Consider the following 27,857-nt stretch of genomic DNA (forward strand, 5'->3'; position numbering starts at 1 on the left):
AAGAAAGTTAACAATTGATGCACAATACATATTACCTAAAATGATAAAAACTGATTTGAGAAGTCCAAGAGCTTAAGAAATAGATACATATGAATATATTATGTACTTTAAAAAAGGGATTCAATGCTTTATCTTTCTAGTTTTCCCTAATTAATATATTCCTATTCAAATGTTCAATAGATATTTTTCCTTGTAGAAATTGACAAACATCCAAAATTTAAATGGAGCTGCAAAGGAGCTAAACTTTTAAATTAGTATTTTGAAAAATATAAGAAACCTATATATATATAGGTATATATATATATATATATATATATACACACACACATATACATATATACTCAATTGATTTTTTATACCAGTGACAAGGCAATGTTACAATGGAAAGATATTTTCAGTACTTCAACAGAGCTGAAAAAATTAAACTTTTGCAAGCACATCAAAGAAGCTTTCATAGTTTATGAAAGAATTGACATGAAATCAAGCATAGATTTCCAAGTAAGATATGTAGCAAGAAACAGTGATGTTGCAAGTTGCTTATAAAGATTTCTTGATTAAGATACAAAAAGCCCACAGTACGAGGAGAGTAATCAGAAATTTGGATTACTCTATCAAAAAAATTTTAAAAGCTGCTCTTCAGATGATATTTCTAAGAAAATCTAGAAAGAAACTAACAGAAAAGGATAAATACATCGCATAATTGCTATCTGAAACATATTTGCATTTAGAATTTGTAAAGTACCATCACAACTCAATAATAATAAGTTAAACATCCCAATTTTGACATGGGAAGGTGATTTGAACATAAAGTTTACCAAAGACATATAAATTAAAGATAAGTACATGAAAAGATGCTCAATTTCATTGGAATTCTGAAAATTGCAAATTAAACCATAATGAGGTATTACAATACACCTATCAGAATGACCACATTTAAAATATTAAGCTTGCCATGCTATAAAGATGTTATGGTATATCTAAATGGAAAATTACTCAGAAATAAAGGAACTACATAAAATGTTCCAATCTCCAAATAACCATAACGGAGATGAAAGAGACGAGGCAAAAGAGTTCATGTGAAATATGATGATATTTATATATAACAATAAAACAGAAATTTCTGAACTAATGCACAGCACAAGAAAATCAAGGGCTGCCTAGTAGGTTGTGGAGGACAGAATGATCACAAGGCACACAGCAACTTTTTCAAGTGACTGATATTTTATCTTGAACGAGTGATGGTTTTGTGGCTAGATGACTATGTCAAAATGAATAAAAGTATCTACTTAAATGTGTCAGTTTTGGTAATGCAATATATGTGTGTGATATATGCTAGTGAAAAATGTAGAAGAAAATGTAGAAGAAATAATTTTTCATGTTTATATTTACAGTTACTATAAACTTATCAGACTTGAACACAGAAAAACTTACAGAGAATGCTCAGAGTCAGGATAATAAAACTTCATAAAGTACATTTTTATCAATAATTCTAAGATATACTGAAAGAAATGTGGAAATGAATTATATTTAGAAATGATTCATTTACTTGACACAATTTTCAAACTAAACCTAAACTTGTTTGAGCTTGACGACTCTTTCCCAAATTGCCTATGCCTTTGTATTTTAGTACTTACAAAACACACAAAACAACCCTTTAATAGTACTGTAGACTTGTGGGCGAGCTTCAGATTATCTGACTCCATGGATGTGGAATAGGGTTTAGAATTTGCAAACCCCACTAGGATCCTAGGGGTCCTGGTCACAGCTGTCTAGATGTCTTGTTCTTTGAAACACTTCAATACCGTAAGATGATGTTAAAAGACCCTAAATATGATAAGGCACTCTAATTTAACAGATGTAAATATAAACCTCAGGAAATTGTACAAAGGCAACACTGTACCCCAAGACTCCTTCTTTAGAGAACTTGACTTAAAGCACCTATTCAAGTAAAAGATGAAAGTAAATGTCCTTAAGCAAGTACAGAAACCTTGGATCGCCCTTAACATACAGTCATAAACTGCAGATTCCAGACATATGGTCAATTTCTAAAGGCCAAGTGTTCAGAGAAAAAAACAGTACATGAACTTTGATGTTAAACACAAAATTAGATTAAAAAGAAAATTAGATCCCTCCTCTTTTCCACTTGTCATTGCTTACGTTTATACTTAGCTTAATTTACTTTTATCACTATACATTTATTTTTTCCCAAAGACAAAGGTATTTATTCCACTTCCAAAGAAGTTCCTGGCTCCTGGGTTCAGATCAACTTAGTTCTGGCCACCGCCACCACTTAGGGAGTGAACCAGTGGACGGAAGATTTTTCTCTCTGTCTCTCCTTTTTCTGTAAAATCTGCCCTTTCAATAAAAATAAGTAAATCTTTTTTTTTTCAAAAAGGAAGATTTATTTTAAAGCATGGTTACAAAATGAAGGAGACATTCAGAATAAAGAAATTTTCTGTCTGCTGGTTCATTACCCAAATGGCCAGAACAGCCAAAAATGGGGCACCCTATTTCTATACCGACTTTCCATGTGGGTGCAGGGTCTCAAGAACTTGGGCCATCTTCTGCTGCTTTCCCAGACTCATTAGCAGAACTTGCTCAGAAGTAGATGCAGAAATTGATAGCAGTGGCTTAACCTGTTGCACTACAACTTCTCTGCTCCACTTCCTTGAAGGCTTATGAAACTCAACGACAGTCTTTATGCATTTTTCATGGTATATGTTTAAAATAAATGCAGAAGATTTTAATGTATGATTTTCTTATGTATTTTTAATGGTCATATCCAGATTTAAACTATTTGACAATGCAATGAAACGATTCTTTTAAAACAAGTTTTACTCATATGAAAGGCAGAGAGGAAAGAGCAAGGGATGCCTTTTGTTTGCCGATTTACTCTCCATATGACTGCAATGGCTCTGACTGAATCAGGCCAAAGTCAGGAACCAAAAACTCAGACTGGTCTCCCACATCTGTGGCAGGAACACAAATACATAGATCACAAACTCCTGCCTTCCAGGCACATTTGCAGGAAGCTAGATTAGAAGGTTGAGCAGCTGGATGGGAAGAGGAGTGGCCTGGGAAAGCAGTCAAGGACGGCCCAAAGCCTTAGGAGTCTGCACCCATGTGGGAGACCTGGAAGAAGCTCCTGGCTTTGGATCAGCTCACCTCTAACTGTTGTAGCCACCTGGGAAGTGAACCAGCAGATGCAAGATATTTCTTTTTCTATCCCCTTCTCCCTATACATATGCCTTCCAAAAAAAAAAAATCTTAAAAAGAAAAAGGCTTGAACACATGGAATTCAAAGTAAGCACTTAGATGTAGAATACAGATGACCCAAGTAGCAGCTCCTGGAATTTCTTTGGTAAAAACATAGAAGTCTTTCAAGTAACTTTTAATCTGAAATACTTAACAAATATTTGCTTTCATTCATATTTTTCAGAAGGCCTCCGGCAACTCAAGCACACAGTCTTGAAGCAAATTCCTGATTTAGCAGTCTTTAAGAAAACTACTGTGTCCTGAAGAAAAGGCCAAAAGGGAAGAAAATAATATTCTATTCCAAAGGCTGCCAGAGAGCTGAGCATGACTTCCAGGGTCTTTCATAGCATATAGACAAGTCAGGGCTTAAGAAATCCCATGGTCTCTGCTGAGCCATCAGGATAAATATGACCATCAAAGACAGATGCACGGTTTGGGTGTTGGGGGAAGAAAAACAACATGAAAAGCAAAGTTGACACTGTGTTGGCTGCATATCAAAGATAGGACTGTTTTTTTTCCACAAGTAAGATAGATTTAGGGCAGGTGAAATGGATAGTTAAGAGTCAGAGAAGAATGAAAAACAATGAACTAAATTCATTTTCTCTGGGCCCCTTGCAGTGATGCAGTAAGCTAATCCTCTGTCCTGCAGCACAGGCATTCACCTGTTTGTCTAGATGCTCTGGGTTCCAGTCCAGCTCTCTGTTCATGGCCTGGGAATGCAGTGGAGGACTTTCCAGGTCTTGGGCCTCTACATTTATATGGAACCCAAAAAGAAGTTCCTGCTTTTCGGATTCAGATCAGCCCAACCCTGGCAACTGTAGCCCTTTGGGAAATAAGAGAATGGATGAAACCCTTCTCTCTGTAAAATATGCTTTTCAAAAAAAAAATACATCTTTACAAAAATGTATTTCCCTTGCAAGTTGCGTTAAACGCAAACTGTGGCCTTATTTTGACTTGTATAAAGAACAAGAAATAGTACAACAATGTACATTTGAATTTGCTTTAGGGCTCTACTTCATTCTTTGTGTATTTCTGCTCACATCCTTTCAAATCCCACCAGAACATCAAGACAACCTCTTTATTTAATTAGAGGGTACGTGCCTGGTTGGCAGTTTACTATTATTTGGCTTGTATTGCCTTAAGTGTGGGTGTAAAATAAAATCTAAATGTTTAACATTAAATTTGAATTGGATCTTGAAAATCACTGGTAGTATGTCCTCATTTTATTATGGAGAAAATTGACACCCATGAAACTTAGACAATTTTCTCCAGGTCTCATAGCTGGTACCATGAACAGTCATGAATTTTAATTCATCTGCTTTGACTTGGAAGTATAGACTTTAGGATGTAATTTGCTAAAAAGGTATTGTCCTAATACTGAACTAAATTCTGAAACTAAATACTGAACTAAATTTTTTTTATTTTTTTATTTTTTAATATTTTTATTTATTTTATTACAAAGTCAGATATACAGAGAGGAGGAGAGACGACAGAGAGGAAGATCTTCTGTCCGATGATTCACTCCCCAAGTGAGCCGCAACGGCCGGTGCTGTGCCAATCCGAAGCCGGGAACCAGGAACCTCTTCCGGGTCTCCCACGCGGGTGCAGGGTCCCAAATCTTTGGGCCGTCCTCGACTGCTTTCCCAGGCCACAAGCAGGGAGCTGGATGGGAAGTGGAGCTGCTGGGATTAGAACCGGTGCCCATATGGGATCCCGGGGCGCGTTCAAGGCAAGGACCTTAGCCGCTAAGCCACGCCGCTGGGCCCTGAACTAAATTTTTAAACCCAATATGCACAACCACTTTGAAAGCACCTTTGGACAGTTAGTCTTGAACAGCTGGAATGGAGTCAGTTTATACTTGCTTTCCAGATTCTTCATAACCATGAAGGGGAGTATACTTCTTTTCCTTTGAGACAGTAGAATAGTTACGAAATGAATTAGAGGAAAGAAGAAATCTTTATATCAAATAAGAATCAAATATTGGGAAATACTTGTTTTCATATCCAAAGAACCATGGTCCTCAAACAAAAAGTTTGTATTATCATTGGCATTTCTATTGATATAAGTAGAAACTACTCCTTCCTACAGGTCAACTTTGGAAAAGTTCGTCCTTCTCATAAGAGTCTAAGCTGTGTGTAAGATGCTCAGTGTTAACCACAGTTTAATAAAATGCATTCATTCCTAAGGCAGTGTACTTACTGATTCAGGACAGGTGTGTAAGCAGTTTTATCCTCATCAATAATAGTGACCATCAGTGTAATAAGTTGGGGCCAAAAATCCAAATTCTTGGTAGTAGGTCCCTGTTCCTCCCGGGGAATGTCTTGTTTCTTGCTCTGTTCACAGGGTCACACAACATGCAAAAGAAAAGGTTAAATGGTTGATTTTAGTAAGATGTCACTGTCAGACAGAAGAATCAGAGTACAATAATCATAGAAAGCCATAGCTCATGTGAGCCAATGCTATTACCTCAAGCTTCCTTTTTCATTGAATGGCATCCCATAGGCTAAATTCACAGTGGTCAGACTTGTATTTCTAATCACTCTTATTTCTCATAAACTTCAATCGCTTGCTTTGTTTTGTTTTGATTTTGGTTCTGAAATGGAAGATTTTCCTCCCTTGATTATATTGGATGATCTAGTAATCATTATTTTAGAAACTACTCTTAACTTGGCTTCTTCCAAGGATAGAGATTGATTTTGTATGCACAAAGTTGCATGTGTGTAGAATTTAATCTGGCTAAATATTTGTGCAAAGTCACATTTGTAGTGTGCACAATTCAAATCTTCCTGATTAAGCCAGGTAATCAGTACTGTTACATTCAAAAATATGTATTTAGACATTGATTTCTCCATTCTGCCCACAGTTTTACTTAATAAATTATCTAATTCTGCCTTTTCCCCCCATCTTTTAAGTTACTTTGAATCCTTTCTAATTTATTTTTTTGCCTATCTGCCTGGTCATGTGTTCTATGGTGATCTAAATTTACTTTGAAGTTGGCAGAGGACAATAATAACTCTAATACAGAAAGAGTTCATATTTAATATATACAATTCTTTAAAATATAAAAAATTATTCTGATTAATTTGTGATTATCTTTCTTATGAATTTTTTTCACTTGAATTTTGGATTAGGCAAAAAATGAAAGGAAGCTATAATTTCCACTAAATTGTACAACTAAGCTGGAAGAATGATGGCTTCTGTGATAGTGCTAAAATATTGACAAATTTGTTAGCTTAGTATATCTGAAGACTGATTTTTTGGCTCAGGAAACTCAAAGACTGACAAAAAGCATGTTAGTTTCTATTTGGCTATTTGAGCTAGAGGGTAGGAGTCAAGCTTAACTCATCTGCAAATGTATGGCCAGGTTGCCCAGCACCATTCATCAAAGGAGACTGTCCTTTCCCCAGTGTATAGTTTGGGTGCTTATACTTAGGGGGCAGTTGGTTATCAAAGCATGAGTCATATCAGGGATTTCTATGTAGTTTCATTGATTTAAGTGTGTGTTTTAAAGCTATAACCATGCTGTTTTGATTACTATAACTGTGTAGTATCATGAAAAATATGTCGTGATAGGCCAACTGTTTTCTTTGTGTTTCAAATTCTTATGGATATTGCAAACCTTTGGGAATTCATGATGAATTCTAGTATTACAGTTTCTAGCTCCTCAAAAAATGGATATTTTGAATATCAAAACAGATTCCATGAATTAGTAAATTGTCTTTAGTGGTTTGAGCATTTTAACAGTAAGATTATTGAACTTGGTAAACCTTCCCATTTTTGAATCTTCTTCAATTGATGCTTTATAATTTTAATAGTAGAGGCCTTTAACATGCTTGCTTAAACTTATTCCATGATATTTCATTTTATGTAGCTGTTGAAAATGTCTTTCTCTTACACTTTTTTGCTATGATTTCTTTATCAGTAAATTTTTATTAGAATAAAATAATTGATTTATGCATCTTGCTTTTGTTTCCAGCAATTTTGCTTAGATTGTTGATTAGTTCTAGTGTTTTTCAGCAGAGTATTCAGATTTTTCTATACATGAAATTATACCTTTTACAAACAAGGATAATTTTACCTCTTTTTTTACTTATTGCAGGCTTTTTGTTTCCAACTCTTAGCTTATTTCCTTGGCTAACCCTTCCAATATTAAAGCAAATGAGTGTGGTAAGAGTAGACATTTTGTCAGGTTCCAGACCTTAGAAATTTTTATTGTGTAAAGCTTCCTATATAAGTGCTTCTCTGAACACACTTTGAGAAACAAAATACTACAAAAAGAAGATGGGGGAATAAGAGAAGATGGAGGGTCAAATTTAGAAGAATTTTGTGTATTTTGTCGAGTAGTTTGCATTAAACAAAATTTGATCAGGACTATGAAAATATTTTAAACATTGAAGGACTTTATTATACTTCTTAGATTATTTTAGATTATTTGTCAGAGCAGATTTAACAAAGAGGAAGGGACACATTTAGGGAAGTGTTAACAGCAAAACATGGAAAAACTCATTGATGAATCGGTAAGAAAGAAAAAGCAAGTAGGACTAAAGTGCAGCTTTCCAGAAGATAATTAGGTGAGTCTTACTTTGAAAAGCATCCAGTCTGCTGATGTAGACAGAATAAAAGAGTGTATGTAGCACAAGAAATCATGAATTGCCAGATACTCAAAGAGAGAGAGAATACAAGGCCACTGACAAAGTTTTGGTGAAAATTTTAAAACCGAGAGGATAAAAATTTTCAAAAAGAAGGATGTTAACAGGAGAAGGGCTTTTCCTAGCTAAATGACAGATGGGCAAGATTCATCAAATATGGAGGAAGAACACAGTTCCATGTGAGTCAGATGATGAAAGTCTGGAAGTCTCACTGATTCTTTGGAAGGACAGCTAGGAATTCTCATCCTAAGAGATGTTTAGGCAGAGTATGGGAGTTTGAAACAACACAGGCAAGGAATGAAAGAGACTTCTGAATTAACCCCATAGGGGTATTGCCACGTGGCTCAGGAACTCAGGTGAGGCTGGGCTGAGACCTTACAAGTTGGTTTTCTCCAGTCCTATATCCAGAAAACAAGGAAACAGAGTTGCATTAGCTATAAAAGTGCAAATGAAAACAGGGAAAGAGATTTGAATGTTGAGCAAGGACAGATGAAGTACTGGAACAAAATGAAAATCAAGGAAATAATTGAAAGAAACCAGATAAAAGATCTAGAGAGAGTGAGACAGAGGAAAGTACCAGAGATAAATTCTGTAAAATGTTTGTGTTTAGGTATTCAGACAATCTGAATGGGAGGCAAAAAAGAGCAATGAGATAAAGGGTTCTAGAGCTGAAGTTGGGGAAGCCAAGCAAATCATTCCTTACGACAACAAAGCCTTGATAATTTGTTTCTTAAATGAATTTTCCAATATGCATTTATGTGTATGTGCATGCAGGGGTATTTGCGTATGAGTAGGTAGATGATAGCAGTACGAGATGGTTTTATTTTAAGTGATTAATAATCTTGGCAACAGGCTTATTGATGCTAAGAATTTGAAATACCAGGAAAGGGATGTATATAAAGAAAGGCAAAAATAAGAAGACATAGGAATGAGTCTGGATATTTCAAATGTAATAAGCTCTAAAGTGTTACAAAATCAGCAAGGCAAAAATGAATATTAAATCAGTGGTTAAATCACCTTTATATGTTTGCAACTTCCTATTTCTGCTTTGATAGCCTATTTCAGCTCGTTTCCTAAGATGAGACAATTTTTGTCCTAGAAGTTTGCAATTTATAAAAATAGCAAGCTCATAAATTACAAAAACAGTAACTATGTCATTGGCATTGTGAAGAGCAATGTGTACAGTTTATTAGCAATGGGAAAGCATGGAAGGTTTATTTTATCCTACACTTAAACATGACCAAAAATATTTTTTTCTAACTGCTTCCTCTAGCTCGATACAACCTGTTGGGACAGTGTTGGCATCAGTGGACCCACCGTTGTTACTTCTGTCTTCCAGACATTGCTGCCTTTTACTCATTGCCTAATAAGTCCCAACCGCTTCCAGAAGCAGCAATGAAGATATTGTTTCAGGACCGGAGAGGTGGTGTTATAGGATAATTATTTGCCTGTGATGCCAGCATCCCATATGGGTGCTGATACAAGTCTTGGCTGCTGTGCTCCCTGATCTAGTTCCCTGCTTCAGAAAGAAGCAGAGGATGGCCTAAAACCTTGGATCCCTGTATCCATGTGGGAGAACCGGATGAAGTGCCTGGCTCTTAGCTGAAGATTGGCTCAGTTCTGGCATGGCAGCCATTTGGGGAGTGAACAAAAGCATAGAAGTTTTCTCCATCTCTCTCCCTCTCATTCTCTGTAACTCTTTTAAGCTAAATAAACAAATATTTTAAAAAGGTGTTCTTTTAACTCATTCTAACATAAATCTTTTAAAAATAAATTAGCTAGTTTTGAGTATTTAATACACAACTAAACAATGGCTGGAATTTATCTGACAGAACTCTGGCCCATGATCTCTGCAGCAGTAATTCCAACAAATTCAACTTTAAACTCTGCAGCTACTGAGAGACTAGGGTCAGCGAGCTCTCAATAGCCACTGGTTTCCTATCACTTCCCTGATATCCAACGCAGGACCATCCAGAGAAAGTCATATACACATCCCAATCCAATTAGATAAGATGTCCCACTTCTGTTTAACTAATTGCCCAGGTTCCCATGGCCAGTAAACACCAACTGATTGCTTCTGAAGCCTTCTGTTTGTTATAATGAGGTTTTCCCACTTTTCCTGTCTGTATTTGAATCTCTGACAAATACAAGTGATGATGATTTTTTTTTTGCTCTAGCAAGACACAAAAATCCTTTTCCTCATTTCCAAATATTAAGATATATTTAATCTCATTTTAGAAAATAGTAAATTGAGACTTAGCTTGATTGTTACTAGTTCTTCTTAACTGAAAATTAAACATACAACCTTGGTTTTCCCTTTTTAGCCCCAACATCTGGTTATATAGTTTACAAACACAGATAGCAAACTGCATTAATAACATGAGGAGATTAGTGTACTCTGAGTTATATGTCCTGAATTAAAAGCAAAAATTTCAGAGAACAAATTTATTAGTGCCTATGTAAAGTCTGGGTGCACTTTCCAAGTTCTTAACTGTCACAACTACCTAAGCATTCATTCACAGTTTGTGAGCTACTGGCACAATCAGTCTAGTTCCAAGTTTATTTTCAATAGATTTTTTCCCCAATGTTGGAGACTTAATGGCAGTGTCTTATCATCCTAAATGTTCCCACTACATTTGCTCATCTTTGTTGTTCATCAGATCATGATGATGTAGCTTATATCAATTGAATGGCATTCTCTTTTCACAACAGGATTGGCTTAATCATGTTCAGTTTTGAACAACAGAGATAACCAGTCACAGACACAAGGAGAAGAGTCCAGGAATTAAGCTTTCAGATTTCCACAGAATCGCTATTCTGCTTTCTAAAATAAAAAACCATCAAAATATATCACAACATCCAGAATACTTGTTTTAGCATAGCTTGTCTTGATAATCCTGCAAAACCAAATTCCAACTGCTTTTCTGATGACATGTAAGCAAAATCAATTAAATCTATTATTTTGGTGTGAAGAGGTGGACAAATGGTAAGACAAACAAACAAAAAAAAAAAACAAGAGAAACAAAGAAAGCAGGATATGAAAATATTTTGTGAAGCATTTAATCCAGACAAAATAAGATGGAACAGGAGAATATTTGCTGAGATATATTAACTTTATGTGAGCAAATTTTATTCCCTCAAAGAGATTTTTATAACCACTTCTCTTCATCAGCTCCTCCAAAGCAGTCAGATTTTATTCAGGATGTTGTGGAGGACCCTTAGACAACAAAAAGGTGCAAAAATCTTTGCAAAATTAATGCAAATATTTTTCCTTAATTCCAAGCTTTTGAGCACCTCTTCACAGCCCAACTCCCCACGCTGCCTCTTTTCCCCTCTGTAGTATCCAAAAGGCAACAAACAGCAGTGAGGACAAAGTCTGTGTTTCAATCTGAGATATTTTCAAGGGATCTATCCAAGATCATGTAAGGTGAGAAAAGAAATAGCCAGGTCTTAAAAATTTAATAGTCTCTAAAGAGTATACTATATCCATTTTCTTGCTTTTAAAGCCGAAATATCACTTCAATTAACAGACAACAGAACAACATTTTGCTTTCCAAGCATAAGGCAGCAAATCAAAGCACTAATCAATAGGACATCTTTCCTAATTAAAAAGTATGAAGGCCATTTCTAAATCGAAGCACAAATATTTTACATTTATGATGTAAGAAATCTTCCCACCTATCTTAAAACCTAATATAAATTTGGGTTTGACAGCCTGCACTTTGGTGACATCTCTAAGAAGTCTTTGCTAAGAGCTATAGCCTACTAAGACCTATATCTTACAGAGTGCTTCCTATGTTTTCCTCTAATAGTTTGATGGTTTCTGGATGCAGATTTAGGTCCTTGATCCACTAAGAATTGATTTTTGTATAGGGGAAAGGTGGGGATCTTGTTTCTTATTTCTTCTAGCTACTATCCAATTGTCCCAATGGCATTTGGTAAAGAGGCCATCTTTTTCCCTGGATTATTTTTAGTTCCCTTGTTGAAGATTAATTAATTGGTTGTGCATTTGTGTGCTCATTCTGAACAACCAAGGAAATGGTTAACAAAGTGAAAAAGCAACCAGTAGGATGAGAGAAAAGTTTTGCACACTATACAACAGATAGGGAACTAATATCCAGGATTTAAAAAGAGCTTCAGAAACTCAACAACAGAAAAAAAAATTAAAAAAGGTTAAGACATCAGCAAAGGACAGAAGCAGACATTTTTTCAAGAACAAATTCAAAATAAATGGCTAATAAAAATACAAAAAAAAATGCTCAGGCTCCCTAGTAGTCAGGGAAATAAAAATAAAAACCACTTCAGGATTCCACCTAACTCCAGTGAGATGGACCTACATTCAGAACTCTACTAACACCAACTGCTGGCATTGATGTGGGGAGAAAGTTACCCTAATTCACTGTTTGTGGGAGTGTTGGCCAATACAGCACTGTGGAAGTCAACATGGAAAGTGCTAAACCAACTGAAAACTATTCTACTGTATGACCCACATCTGGAATACATCCAAAGGAGATGAATTCCACATAGGAGAAAATTACCTGTAACGCTATATTTACAGCAGCATAATCTACAATAACAAAGATATGGAAACAACCCAGATGTCTGTTGAAAGAAGAATGGATAAAGGAGCCATGGTATATCTACCTCATGGCATACTACTCAGTCAATAAAAAGAATGAAATTCTACCATTTGCAACAAAATTATCTCAACTAGAGACCACTATGCTCAGTGAAATGAGCCAATCCCAAAAGAACAATTATCATATGTTCTAATAAGACATTCTTCATGCCAAATATAAGATATATACACACGCACACACACACACATATATATACACACACATACCTACCTAGGGGAACTGTATAATGAAGCTAGCATGCCAAGAAGCAAAGACACATGACTGTATGCATCTCTACAAATATACCTTGACAGTAGGATGCTGGACTTTCTACCATTGTCTATACTTAGAATATCATGATATACTTAAATAGAAGAATGGTGGACTTTTGTCTGTTGGCCAAAGACCATACTATTGAAATAATATGGAAGAAAATAGTTGGAGGAGAAAGGGAATGGAGATGGTGGAAGGGGGAAAACCCTGAATATATAGAACTGTAGCATGCAAATAAAAATTTTAAAGGCTAACATAAACAGAGCATCTATTTTAAGATTGTGCCAAAAATTTTTATTTACTTTTGTCCTTTCCTCCCTCTCTGGCACTCAATTTTGTGTCTTAAAATATTTTATGTATCTTCTGGGTCTTTCCCAATTTCAGTAACTTTGATCTACCCTATTTCCAAGGCTCTTCCCTTCATTAATATTAATGCAATCTCAAAATATTAACTACAAAAGCTCACCTTTGTATTATTTCAATTTCCCCACAAGTGTCTTCACTGTAAATATTATTTATTCATATTTAATGTTAATATGTCGTTTTAATCTGTCAGCTGAAAAATAATACTTTTAAATATACATAACAGAAGTGCCATGAGCATATGTGAATTACAGTAATAATTCAAAAGATAATCCAAAAGAAACTCACTGAGGAATGAGATTTAAGACTACATTCAGGACCTGTGGCATAATGGCCTGCTATGTCACAATTCCTATTACTTTGACTGATGCACTATAAATATATACGTGTGTGTGTGTGTGTGTGTATATATATATATATATATATATATATATATAGTATTATACACATCTATATATAGTATTATATACATCTATGTTTAATTACCACAGCATTTATCCCACATAAATACATGCAATTAAAAACATTAATGAAAAAGTAAGTTGACTCATTTAAAAAAATCTCTTCTGCCAGCCTATGCCTTTAATCTGGAATGCCAAACTTCACATTTCTAACATTGAAACACTTCTGATGATCCCAACAAGCACAGATGACTCCTATCTTACAATAATTTAACTTAAAATTGCTACTCTACAATATTGCAAAGCTATATGCATTCATTGCAAACCCTACTTGGGTTTCTGGAGCTGGATTGCTCCCTTGGCCAATATGCGGTTCAAAACTCTCTTGAGATACAATTAGTCAGTCATAGGGCTAAATAACCTAATCCATAGTCTATTGTGTTGATATTCAACATGTTAGGTGTACTAAATATATTTTCAGTATACGACAGTTTGAAACTTATGATGACTTTATTAGGACATAACCCTATTGTAAGTTAAAGAGCATCTGTATACAGATGTACTTCAAAAAGTTCATTGAAGGGGCTGTCACAATGTCTCAACTGGCTAATCTTTTACTTCCAAGTGCTGGCATCAATATGGGTGTTGGTTCATGTCCTGGCTGCTTCACTTCCTATCCTGCTACCTGCTTAAAGCAGTGAAAGATGGCCCAAAGCCTTAGGATCCTGCACCGACATGGGAGACCTGGAACAGGCTCCTGGCTTCTGGCTTCTGGTACCTAGCTTACGATAAGCTCAGTTCTGGACATTGAGGCCACTTGGGGAATAACCAACAGATGGAAAAGCTTTCTGTCTCTTCTTTGTAAATCAGTCTTTTCAATGAAAATAAATATTTTTTTTAATATTCATTTATTCATTAATTACATTGCATTACATGACACAATTTCATAGGTACTGGGATTCCCCCCCCTTCACCCCAAACCCTTTTTTTAAAAGTTAGTAGAAAATAGACTTATTATAAGCTTATTACAGCACAAAAGATTTCCAAATCCATGTATAAGTTTTATAATACTATTTTCACAAGCTTTTTAAAGGTTATCAATATTTATAAAATATTAATGTATATTTACTGCCATAATACATGAATGCTCACATTTAATTAACTTTTTAGTATATACCCTGCACAGCTGACAAAGTTCTTAGAAGAAACTTTGAAGATATACATATAAAATTTTCTTGGCTATTCAACATTACTACTATTTGAATGGATAGATTTTATGCTTATTCTTTTGTCTTTACATAAATTAGAATGAAAATGAAGAAGTAATAGCTCAAGCTGGTGGCAATTTATTTTTATTTGAGATGTCATATCTTTAAATTGCTGGGAATGTTTTAACCAAGGTAAGCAAACTTAGGAGAACATGATTACTTATTTCTAATACATGATGTATTATTGTATAGGACGAGATCAAAACATAAATTGGTACTAGTGCTTGTAAGTAAAATTTCCAACAGAGAAGACTCCAGTACAACATAACAGATTTTGTCTAAACATAGATGTTTCCCAAAGTTGTAAATTCCTAACACAGAAACACCCTTTGTTAGGGAGTGCTGTACAGGGAACCAGTTAAAACTGTCCACATGCTGAGTTTCTTTTTTAACATACATTTCCAGATTATATGCTTTCAAATGACCTCTCACATGAAGGCTTCTAACTTGAATGCTTAAGAAATAGGCAACCACCAATGCTGGTGTCTTGGGACATGTGCTCTTAAAGTACAGTCACAATGGTGTCAGGAAGCCCAAGCAGACTGTGCAAAGGTCCATGTGGAGAAAAACAGAGATCCAGTGGATTTCCCAGCCAGTAGCTGGTGCCACTTGTTAGCCAAGTAAGTAAACTGTTGGAAGTCTTTCAGCTCCAGTAAAACTATGCCAGCTGAAGCCAAATGGAACAGAGATACACTGTGATCATGCAGCTCTGCTTATGTATTTGTGAGTGAAACAGGCTATCATCATGATTTTGAAAAGCTAAGTAATGGGATAGTTTGCTATCACTGAATTATTGTTGTTATTTGATGAAAAACAAAACAGAATCTGATGCTGGAAGTGGGACACTAACAAAGCATAAGACAGATGATGCTGACTTCAGAATGAGACAGTGAGCAAAAGATGGAACGGCTTCGAGGAGATTGTTAATCACTAAGGAGATAAATTGGTGACCGCTTGTAATACAATGAAGAAATTATTATTTTAGGAGAACTAAAAGATTACTCCTTTTAATTTTGCAATGACAATATGGCCACATTGTCGCCTGCATTAAATATGAAAGGTAGGGAGCAAATTGCAAACTGGTAGACATGGCAAAATGCTGGAAACTACCCTGATTTTCTCATAGTCACATGGGAAAATGTGGAATAAGATATAGCAGCAGGGAGAAATGGCCTCACAGGCAAACTATTTTGGAAGATGAATTCAGTGAAAACGTAAAAACCCCAGGACACTCTGGACTCAAAAATATTACTTTTTCATCTTCAGTCTCTCCAGAAATCAAGATTCCAGATGTATAAAACACCTTCAGAGAACATGTCAAACTCAGTATGTTCACCTGGACAGGTTTTACTTTCTAAGATGCTTGGTTCTAAAAGAAAGTTTGCAGGTGGCTCATGGATATTTAGTATAAGCCTGGCACGGCCTCTAAGAATCTTAAGTTCATTGTTACACAGTCCCATATTTTTTATGTAAAAAAAGTACATACATTGCAGAAAGAAATGTAGGCGTTACTTTCACCTAATGGAATGTCCACATGCATTTGAAATAAGAACACAACGTTTTGAGTGAAAGTGATTGAATCTGCATGAAGTGAAATGCAGTCCTGGACTGTCCGTTGTCTATAAGTAAACATCCTAGAAAGCTACTTAGTTGTAATCATGAGCTATTCATTGAGTAAAACGTGAGTCAAACTCAAGACCAAGGGCACAGAGAATGAAGCAGGGAGCCAAGGAGAATCATTCCAAGAGATTAGGACTAAGCTATAAACAAGAACTGGGAATATGGTCCTGGCTGGATTTCAGAATTTCCACGGGCAATGGATATTAGATATTTTCTGTTTCCGCTTTTTGGAACAGAAATTCTTACTGCAGTGATTCAAATTCCACATCAATTCTGTGGAATACCACAGTTGGTATAAATGTCTTAATTCCTATTGACACTAAATGCTGGAACTGGTTTCAAAATGAAGAAAGATGACAAAAACAGAGTGTATTATGCTATAACATACTGAATTGCTTGCATTTTTCCTCTAAAAAACAAAGGCTTACTTTTAGTTCTTTCATTCTCTCAGTATTTAAAGCAGAAAGCATGTCCTGGGTATTGTATGTGGGCCAGAGGAAGGAGGCACTCCTCAACATGAACAAGATTCAGATTTTCTCTTTAAGTGTCCAGGGGTACAAAAGGGGCACTGAGGTTTGCCAACAAATAACATGAATTAGAATAAACTCTAAAAATAAATTAAGGTTTAGGAGATGTTTTTATGGTTATTCTATCAAGATATTTATAGAAAGGTTATATTTAAATATAACCTTAATGACTAGGTGGGAATAGGAAAAGTGGAAATGTTAAGAGGGAGGAGCTATGTAAGGGAATGCAACGCAGGGAGAATATGTGAGCCAAATACTGTGATAACTTTAATTTCCTTGAAATATAAGGTACGTGGGACTTTGCTCCTTAAACTTTATTTGTACCTTCTAATAGCTTATGAGAAATAATATTATTACAAATGTTTTAAATTCATATATTCAAACTGATAAATAACCATGATGTCATTAATAGCTGATCATATGCATAATTAAACCCAGGGAATTTTAGGGTAGTTTTGATCCCCTGAGATCTGATGACGGGAGTCTTCCTGTGAAAACACAGTGTGTGTGACAGCCAAATAGTTCCTAGACTGGGTCTCACAAAATAGTGTTGTGGTCTGTTAAAACAGCAACAAGAGTGTCTTGTATTCTGCACCTGAGATGTTTTCAAGTATGTTTTATAGGCAAGTCAGCTATTTTTCAGAAAAATGAAGAAAATATCTATTGAATATCTGTGAGAGCTAAGGCACAGTATCATAATCAAACACCATTAACACTCCAAAACGACGTTCAATAGAAACGCCAATCCAAAATTCCGAAATGATGTATAATAAAAACATCACTGAGAGGCTTCCTGTTTCCTTTCTGTCTCAGATTTGTTTTTTTTCCCCCAGCAAATCCTGACTTTCTTCATCACAGCCAGTATCCTGGGACAAGGGTCAGTTAATTTTTTTTAAAATAATGCTTAATATTTATTTAGCATTTTATCACACAAACACTGTAACCTGTATTATTAAAAATCAAGATGCAGAAGTTAGCCATAGTCATCTGGTTGCTGGTTGGGACACCTGTGCCCTTTATTGTAATACCCGGGTTTGAGTCCCATGTCTGCTTCTGATTCTAATTTCCTTCTAAATGTGAATCTTGGGAGGCAGTGGGAAATGGGTCAGACAGTTAGGTCCTCACTATCCAATGGGAGGTCTGGGTTGGATTCCCATTTTTTGGTCTATCTGTTGCAGGAATTTGTGAACCAAACCAACAGATGGGAAATTTCACTTACATGCTTCTCCCTGCCCTCATTCTTGCTCTTGCTTTTTCCCAAATTAAATTTGAAGTAATGAATAAATAAAAAGCTGCTATATATTAAATTTCTAAATTTTGGATGCATGCATGTGCATGCATATTGCTATGTGTTCCTATGTGTGTATAAGTAAAATGTAATTACACTTTTTTCACACAAGAGCGATTTATATCCTAGGCATATGATATTGGACTAAATGATGACTCACAGGGAAATACAAAATAGGACTAAAATCCACATGTGTAAAGTCATTAGGGAAATCTTAAAAGTCTGAACATATGTACCATAAAAGTACAAAAGTGAAATTCTGTATAGATGATACATCAGTAGTTAACTCAATATTAAAATAATCATCATAAACAAATATTTTAAAAATACATATTAATGCTTTGTATCTGAGGAATGGAGGCTTATTTTTAAAAACAGGATATAATTCCATTAATCACTCCCATTAATGCAGAACCAATCAATTATCAACCTTATTTTTCACTTGTGTTAGATTAAAATGGTTTCAAATGAAATTAGGACCATGGGTCAAACTTCTCATGTATCTTCAGTTGTGAAATGACTCAAGTGACTTACCCTCTTTTCCCTGTTCTTCTTCACTGTCACATGGGCAATATTTACATCAGCATTATGGCTGAAGTGGCAGCATTAAATAAAATAGCAGCTGTAAAACATCTCATAATGCAAACTTTCAATAAATACCACCACGTCATTCTATCGAGACTGCTTATGCTGCTTCATTTCGACTGCAGTGAAGAGATATTCAAATGTACTGATATATTGAACTTAACTACAATGCTACAATTTTTTTTTGACTAATAATGAGCTTCCAAGATATCTTATCATGGTTTCTCTGAATATCATCTGTCATGAGTTGGATTATTTAAAGCCACTTTTTCCAACTTGAGGCCATGGAAGTAACACAAAACAATGAAAAAAGCAACTACTAGGACATCCCATTGATGCTGACACCATAACCTTTGATACTAACACCATATGAAACAGAGGGAAAAAACCTGAGGTTTCAAGCAATTTCATGGTCCCACAGGTGTGCTGAAATTAGCACATGTCCAAGATCCACTTTGACATTGCAGTCCAACTCAGACCACCATGATTGCCTTAGCAGCTTAACCCTCATTAAAACAAAAATGGACTTTGGCTGCTGTCGCTAGGGATTGATTCCATCAAGGATTATATAAAATGTCACCAAACAAAAAGTAAATAAATAAAAACAAGACATATAAAATAATATAACCAGGCAATATAACAAATTGCCTTTTTTCTATGGAACAGCTACACCATCACAGAATTTCCAAAGTGACGCAAAGGTCAGAAAAGTTAACATATTTGTTTTTCTGAGGTGGAAAATTGGAAAATACTATGTGTCTTTTCCCTTATAAAAATACACATTGTTCTTACAAATGAATAAGATGAGCAGTCCAAGAACTGAACCTCTAGAAAGACATTGTACAACGGGCAAAAAAATTCTAAACAATGTTTCCATAATGGGCAAAAAGTGAGTGAGTTTCTGGGGTTAGGATTTTGTAGGGATGGTATCTAAAAAAATTGCCCTAGGATGACTAACCAGAATCAGAGTCTTTAGTGATACCATGGTTTGGCTGTGGTCAGCCTCCTAAAAGCTCCTGGGTTGCTGGCTTGGTCCTCAGCATAGCTATGCAGAGGTGGTGGAATCTTTAAGATCTGGAGTCAAATGGGAGCTACTTCAATATCTGGGAGCATAGCCCTTGCAAGAAATGAAAGTGGTTATTCTGGGACACTACTGATTTCCTTAGAGATGGGGTGAACATAAAAGAACGCATCTGACTCCTCCCTGATCTCCAGTCTCTTTTCTCCCAGGGTTACCTCTTCTTCACAGGATGCCCCTACTACGAGGACATCTGCTGACTATGTTCCAGCCAAGGGATTTCTCACCAGAGGTTGAACAATGGAACCACCTGATTTTGAATTTTCAGCCTCAAATGTTGTGAGCAAAATTAATCCCTTTTCTTTTTAAAGTGCTCAGTCTCAGATTCTATTACCATTAAGATAATACAAAAACAGCTTTATATATTTATCTCAAATCCTGAGTCTTCCATGATCACTTTTATAAAAAATCACAAATCCACATGAATTTCCACATTTTCCCAACTTCCTAGTTAATACAAAGAATATCTGGTAACTAAAAGAGAAATAAATTTGCGTGATAAAACCAAAACTTTTGAAGGTCTTTATGATGGTCATAATTTCATAGTTGTAAACTTAGTCTTGATTTATTGAGTTGTATATTTTAAGTGCATTCAGCTTTGAATATGCCAGTCACACTTGGCATATAAAATAGTTAAAAAAAAATAAAAGGTAAGGCTACAGGCCACATCAGTAGCAACTAGAAATGTTGGTACACCTATACATCGAGGTACAATGGAGATGAAGGGGAATACTTCCAATGGATACAATGGACTTAGCCAGTCAAGCTCCAGTAAGTCAAAAGCAAGAGTGGATTGAAGGCATGGATGTCAGAATGGGATTGTGTCCAGCGGAATCAGGAGCAGAGTTGACACAGGAAAAGACTGAGAGTACCATGACAACAATCCACTCCTGGGCCAGGCTCTGAAACTCTTGTGCGACATGGAATAGTGTAGTTCTCTCAGGAAAGTTCCTCCCAAAGACTAAGGAAAGGAAATGATTGTCAAATTTGGACTGGTGCTACGACTGTTCCGTGGCAAGGGCTAGAGTCTCAGACATAGCTAGAATACCAGTTACAACTAAGTCTGAATGATTTAATAATTGGCCCATGGCAGAACTAGTATGCTACAATTAGATCCATCCAAAGGTTTCTGGTTCATTGTTGATCAGTGGGAATCAATCACTAGATATGTGTGTTTCCAGTGGTTTCAAGACATAATTATAATGCAGAAGGCCTATTAACTCACTTAATGAGACCACGCTAAGTACAATCAGTACTCCATTGCATTTTTAGTGGCCTGATATGACTATCACACAGAATTACTATCTTTAAAAACATTTGAATTTCTAAATTCAGATCAGCATAATAATTTTTTCAAAAAAAGTTATCAAACTGAAATTTCAGGTTACTCATTAAAAACATTAATTGAAGAACTGGCATTGTAGCAAGTAAGTTGAATTATCAGCTGTGGTAATTGTACGTATGCCAGTTAATATCCCAATTGTTCCACATGCATTCCAGCTCCCTGCTATGCCTTAGAAAGCAACTGAAGATAGTCCAAGTGTTCAGGTCTCTGCCACACAGGTGGGAGACCTGGATGAAGCTTCTAGCTCTTAGCCCAATCCTGGCCACTGCAGCCATTTGCAGAATGAATCAGTGGACAGAGATCTTGCTCCCTGTCTCTCTCCGCTCCCATCCTGTGATTTCAACTTTCAAATAAATAAATAAAACTCTGAAAAATATTATCTTCAACTCAAATTATAAAAGCAACTGCCACTCAAAACACAATATTGAACTGAACTTGAATGTGTTGAAAATGTCATTAAATCCCAGTAGATTCTTCCTTCAACATGCCTAAGAAAAATGAACATTGAATTGGGTCACTGCTCAAATTCTGAGGACACAGGGCTTTTCTGAAAACGAATGCTTTTCCCTCTCATAGCACATTTGAGTATAATTGCTTACAAATAAAATGTGACGCTTCTCTGAAATTCTGAACTACTTTCATATAATTTAATTTCATTTTTCTCTTCGGATCTCTCTTCAGTCTAATGCTTGGGTGATCATCAAATTCACTTGGGCTTAGCAACATCATCTAATAGATAACATGCCATGGTTTTTAATCTTTAGATACAAAGATGCATATTATTCGTTTTCCTCACAACAAATTCTACTTCTCTTACTTTTTTACTCATTAAGCAAAAGCTAATTGAGAAAAAATTTTATATTCTCATGTTTGTTCTCCAGTTATACGTAAAGTGTAAATGGAAATTTCTAATCTGCCTTGAATAACCAAAGTGTCTATGATGAGTTGATGTAATTTCAGGCAAAAGAAAAAATGAATTTTGCTTTTATACAAATGTATGATTGATTGGGCTTAATACACTGCTAGTAACTTTTTATTCCTCATTGCTTTCCTTAAATACCTATGTTCTCCAAACTGGAAATCATTATTTAAGAGATAAGATTTTTATCTTTTTGTGTATGCATTATTTGTACTCAGCCTATATCACACAGCTAGAGCATATTTTATAATTGATTCTTGTAGCAAGAACAAAACAGCTACTAACAGGAAATTTCATGCAACAGATTATCCAAGTAACTTGTTAGTTGTTATCTTTTCTTCTAGGCTCTTCCTTTCAATTGATAATGCAGCCAGATCAATCCTTAAGACTACAAATCTGATCATGCCATATGCCTACTTAAAATTCTTAGTGGCTCCACATTCCTTTCAGTACAAATAAAATCCCTTAACACGGTTTACAAAACATCTGCTTTTCTTCAGCCTTATCTACCATCAGTAAAAGGACACTATTTGCTGTTCCGACCACTTTCATGGTTGTAAAGATCATCTGTAACATCCCTCCTTCTGGATGAGCTCTGATGATTAGCTCCACGCTGTGGCTGGTAACAGTTACTTCTGCCTTCAGCTCTGGGTAGCACACCCTATCACACCTCTAAGATTTTGCATAATTGCAACGTTCTTTTATTTACAAGAGATTCTCTGGCTCTTTGTCTAATCCAGCCCCAGATTTCTTTCCCTAATACACTCTTCTTCCTTGCCTTACTATCTTTTACCCATTTTAGAATGCACTTAAATTAAAATGGTGTGGTACTGGTACAGAAACAGAGAGGCAGTCCATCTTTTATTTAGAAGTAAGGATGGATTCCCAATGAAACGGTTGACTATATCTCAACAATACAATACTGGACTTCATTTATCATTCTATACCTACAGTATCAGGATACACTTAAATAGTACAATGATGGACTTGTGACTGTTGCTGAGGGCCTAAATTGTAATTACAATATGGGGGAAAACAGTAAAGGGAAGTGGATGAGGGAGGGTAGAAGGGGAAAATCCCTAAGCCTATGGAATTGCATCATGAAAAACAAAGAATTAAAACCAAAGAATGAAATAAAGAAAGCAAGGGAAAAACGAAGATCAATGGAATAGAATAGAAACCCCAGAAGGGAGCCCACACATGTACAGCCAGCTAATCTTCAACAAGATGGCTGAAAATAATCCAGGGAAAAAGGTTAATTTCTGCAACAAAGCTATTGGGACAACTGGATAGCAACCTGCAGTGGTAGGATATAAGATGCCCTATATATCATCTTATAAAAAAATCAACTCTATATGACTCAAGGACCTAAATCTGCACCCAGAAACACTTAAGCTGTTAGAAGAAAACATAGGAAACACCTCCAGGATATGGGTATTTATAAGGACTTATAAAAGTTACCAAAGCTACAAGCAGTCAAAGACAAAATAAACAAATGAAACTACATCAAACTAAGAAACTTGTGTACAGCAAAGGAAACTATCAACAAAGTGAAGAATCAACCAACACAATGGGGAAAAAAAATCTTTGCACACTACACAACAGATAGGGAACTAATGTCCACGATTTACAAAGAGCTTCAGAAACTCAACACCAGCAAAACAAACAACCCTGTGAAGAAATGAGCAAAAGAAACAAGCAAGCATTTTTCAAAAGAACAAATTCAAATGACTAACAGACAAAAAAAAATGCTCAGGCACCATATCTATCAGGGAAATACAAGTAAAAATCACATTGGGATTATACCTAACTCCAGCGAGATGGATCTACATTCAAAACTCTACTAACAACAACTGCTGGCACTGATGTGGGGAGAAAATTACCCTAATTCACAGTTTGTGGGAGTGTAGGCCAATTACAGCCATTGTGGAAGTCAGTATAAAAATTGCTAAGACAAATGAAAACTGCTCTACTGTATGATCCAGCTATACATTTGGATATATTCCCAGAAGAGAAATGTAATCCTATATTTACAGTAGCATAATGTACAATAGCAAAGATTGGGAAACAACCCAGAGACCCATTGAAAGAGGAATGGATAAACAGATTGTGGTAAATATACCTCCCCATGAAATACTACTCAGCCAGTAAAAAGAATGAAATTCGACCATTTGCAATAAAATGATTCCAACTAGAGACCATTATGTTTAGTGAAAAAAGCGAATCCCAAAAGGACAAATGCTGTATATTCTTTCTGATATAACGCATGCTTCATGGAAAATACAAGATCAATATATATATAGGTAAACATGTATATATACATATTTGCCTAACATAACTGTATAATGGAGACTAGCTTACTTAGAAGTCAAGATACATTGTGGTACATACATCTATTCCCAATTATATGAAGGATTCCCAATGAAACTGTTAAATATACCTTGACATTAAGATGCTGGAGTTTGTACCGTTGTCTGAACCTATAATGTCATGATATACTTAAACAGCAGAATGATAGACTTGTGACTGTTGGTAAAGAACTATATTATTATAATAACAGGGGAAATCAGTGTGTGTGTGTGTGGGGGGGGAATAAGGGATGTAGGAAGGTGAAATCTGGAGCCTATAGAATTGTATCACAAAAAGTAAATAAAATAAAATAAAATAATTTTAAAAGTCTTAGACCTTCAAGTTGCCACTTTCGTATAAAATTATTATTTTACTTTTATTGAAAAGAAAAATATCACAGAGAGAAGGAAAGAGACAGAGAGAAAAATCTTCCACCCACTGTTTACTCCCCAAATAGCCACAAGGGGTAGAACTGACCCAGTCTTAAGCCAGGAGTCACAAGCTTCCCCAGAGTCTCCTGCAGGGGTAACCATGGCCCAAGGACTTCGCCATTCTCTGCTACTTTTCCGGACCATAATCAGGGAGTGGGGAGCAGAAATGGAGCAGCCACAACATGAACTGATGCCTGTAAGGGATATTGGCACCAGTAGAGGGAGGTTTTACCTACGGAGCCGTAGTGCCAGTCCCTCAAGCAGCTACTTGTAACACAAGCATCCCATGTAGGCTACAAGTACTAGTTACCCTACTTCTGACCCAGCTCTCTGCTAATTTGCCTGGGAAAGCAGAAGACTCAAGTCTTTGGGTCCATAGTAAACCTGGCAGAAGCTTCTGACTCCTGGTTTCAGCTGGGCCAGGACTTGGCTGTTAACAGCTATTTAGGGTATGGAGTAGCAAGCAAATGGAAGGTCAGTCTCTGTCTCTGGTTCTCTCTTTAACTCTCTGTAACTGCCATTCAAATAAATACATAAGTAAATAAGTATATCTTTAAAAACAATTTGATCAAGGATATGAATAGGCTTTTTTTTAAAGAACCATAATTGGCTAACAGAGACATGAAAAAGAGCTCAGAAACACCAGCTTTTAGGAATATGAAAATCAGCCACTCCAGTCAAATAAAGTCTAGTGAAGTTGGGAAGAAAACTGTACCCTGAAACACTTTTGGTAGGAATGCAATTAGTACAAACTTCATGGAATACAGTAAGGATATTTCTCAGAAAATTAAAGAATATATTGTTCATGGGGCCCTGCTATACCTCTCTTCGTAGACTATCCAAAGCATGGGAAGTCAGCATTTATAAGAGGCACCTACATTCCTGTATCTATAGTAGTTCAACTCATGATAGCAAAAACACAGAATCAACCTAGATGCATATTACCTGGTAACTGGAGAGAAATAGTGAGGTATATACACAAGATGAAATAATAGCCATAAAAAATAATGAAATCATGATATTTGCAACAAAAGTGATGGAAACAGTCACCATGCACAGTGAAATAAGCCAGCCCCAGAAAAGCAAATATCACGTGACTATGGTTGTTTGTGGAAGTTAATGGAAAAAAAAACATTCGTGTGGCTGTCATATCATTTGTTAGAGTTAAAAATACTGCTTCACTGAAATCATACCATGTATGTGAAAATATATACGACATTATGACCATTATCATAAATCTCTCATTTTGTGAAGAACTGAATAAATGTTATGAGCTCTACATATGAAGCAAATGAGGCATAGTGCTAAACTTTTAAAGCTAAAAAATTAACTTAATTAAAAAGAAAAATGGTACCTTGAAAGCAAGACTTAGAGTTATTCACCTGACATATGTAGTACTTAACACATGTCAATGGCAGAAGAAGCATAAATATTTACTGCACAAATTTGCAAATTTGGAATGTGCATATATTATCATACACTTAGAGGTAATGCATTGCTTAAAAATCTATGTGACGTTTTCCCAAAAATAATACAGGATGGCAAGACTCCCTAGTCTTTCCACATTCACTGCTACAGCTACTACACTGTCACGTGGTCAACTTTGTGGCCTCTAAATTGATTAAGAGGACAATTTAGGTTGCATAGTGATTAAATGCAGAGTTCCCTCGATTATTCCTTTTTCTGATGAATTAAAGAGCTAAAAGACGTCTTTGAGTTACACTAATTAGTATAGCAAAGGCCCCATGGCTTTTGATGAAAACTGAGAACAGACTACACTAATTTGAAGAAGAATATTTGCTTTGTAAAAAAAGTTCTATTTTAAGACCAAGTAGGAATTTATACAGACACTAAAAAAGTGCTTACAACAGAATGAGACAATGTGCAGAATTTTGCCATCTATATTTCCTCCTGGTTTCTCAGTGACTATTTATTGCTGTGGCTTGCACAAACTTGATCTCTCCAACTTACACGCTTACATTCAAACCCCTAAGTCATACATTAATGGTGCTAAAAGAGTGTTACATCTTGACACAGTGATAGTAGGTCATGGCCTTAGGCAGTTCTCACAAGCAGGTTAATTACAAAGTTCCAGTTGGACTGCCCTGCTTTCTCTGAATCCTAACTGGCCATGTGATTTGATTATTCCTCTCCACATTCCCCAGCATTGCCAGGCTCCAACCTTACCAGGCTGTTGAACCAGTGGGGCTGTCCTGAGCTTCGACTGCATACCTTTACAACCAACAGCCCTTCTTCACAAGCAGCTGGTCTCAGGAATTTATTGGTAGTACCAGAAATCTTCCTTATACACCTCTCCAAATTACTATCACTCAAAAAGATTAGACCATGTAGACTGTTTATTTTTACACTAATTTGAGTTATCTTTTTGATGCATGAGTTTGCCAAATTGTCTTCAAATTTTGTTTTGTGTTTTAAAAATGTTTATCAGAGTAAAATACATAGGTGAAAATTGTGTAGTGCTAAAGTTTAGCCGCTTTCCTTTAGAATCCCAAGTAATAAGGTAGAAATGGAAAATTTTTTAGCTCTAATGCTGAGCTTGACAATTATTTCCAAATTTAATATCTCATGAAAACAATTTACCAAGAGTCCCTTTGGAGACTGGAAGGAAACTAGGAAACATTTCAGAGTCCTCTGGGTTGTGTTTTAGGATGGACTGAAAGCTAAGCAAAAATGTTATTTATTTATTTGATCCTGCTTTACAATTCACACTTAACATTTTCCCCCAAATTTGTAAGTAAACTTTAAGACAGTGTTTCTGTCATTCTTGATACCAAAATAAATCCATGTGAATTATAAGCTTAAATTTAAAAAAATTATAACATTCTACATATAAAGATGGGATAAGATTTTAAAACAATTTTAAGTG

The 27,857-nt window shown here is 35.7% G+C and overlaps 1 protein-coding gene across 2 annotated transcripts in view; it reads right to left on the minus strand.

Annotated features, from left to right (window-relative positions):
- UNC13C (unc-13 homolog C) overlaps window positions 1–27,857 on the minus strand; it is a 577,988-nt gene that overhangs the window by 217,021 nt on the left and 333,110 nt on the right. For both annotated transcript variants that reach the window (XM_004578069.4, XM_036495361.2), the window contains one exon: window positions 5,455–5,588. In XM_004578069.4, coding sequence (XP_004578126.2) covers window positions 5,455–5,588 — 134 coding nt within the window. The remainder of the gene's footprint in view (window positions 1–5,454; window positions 5,589–27,857) is intronic.

The sequence above is a fragment of the Ochotona princeps genome, chromosome 6 (genome assembly GCF_030435755.1).
Source record: "Ochotona princeps isolate mOchPri1 chromosome 6, mOchPri1.hap1, whole genome shotgun sequence".
Classification (NCBI taxonomy): domain Eukaryota; kingdom Metazoa; phylum Chordata; class Mammalia; order Lagomorpha; family Ochotonidae; genus Ochotona; species Ochotona princeps.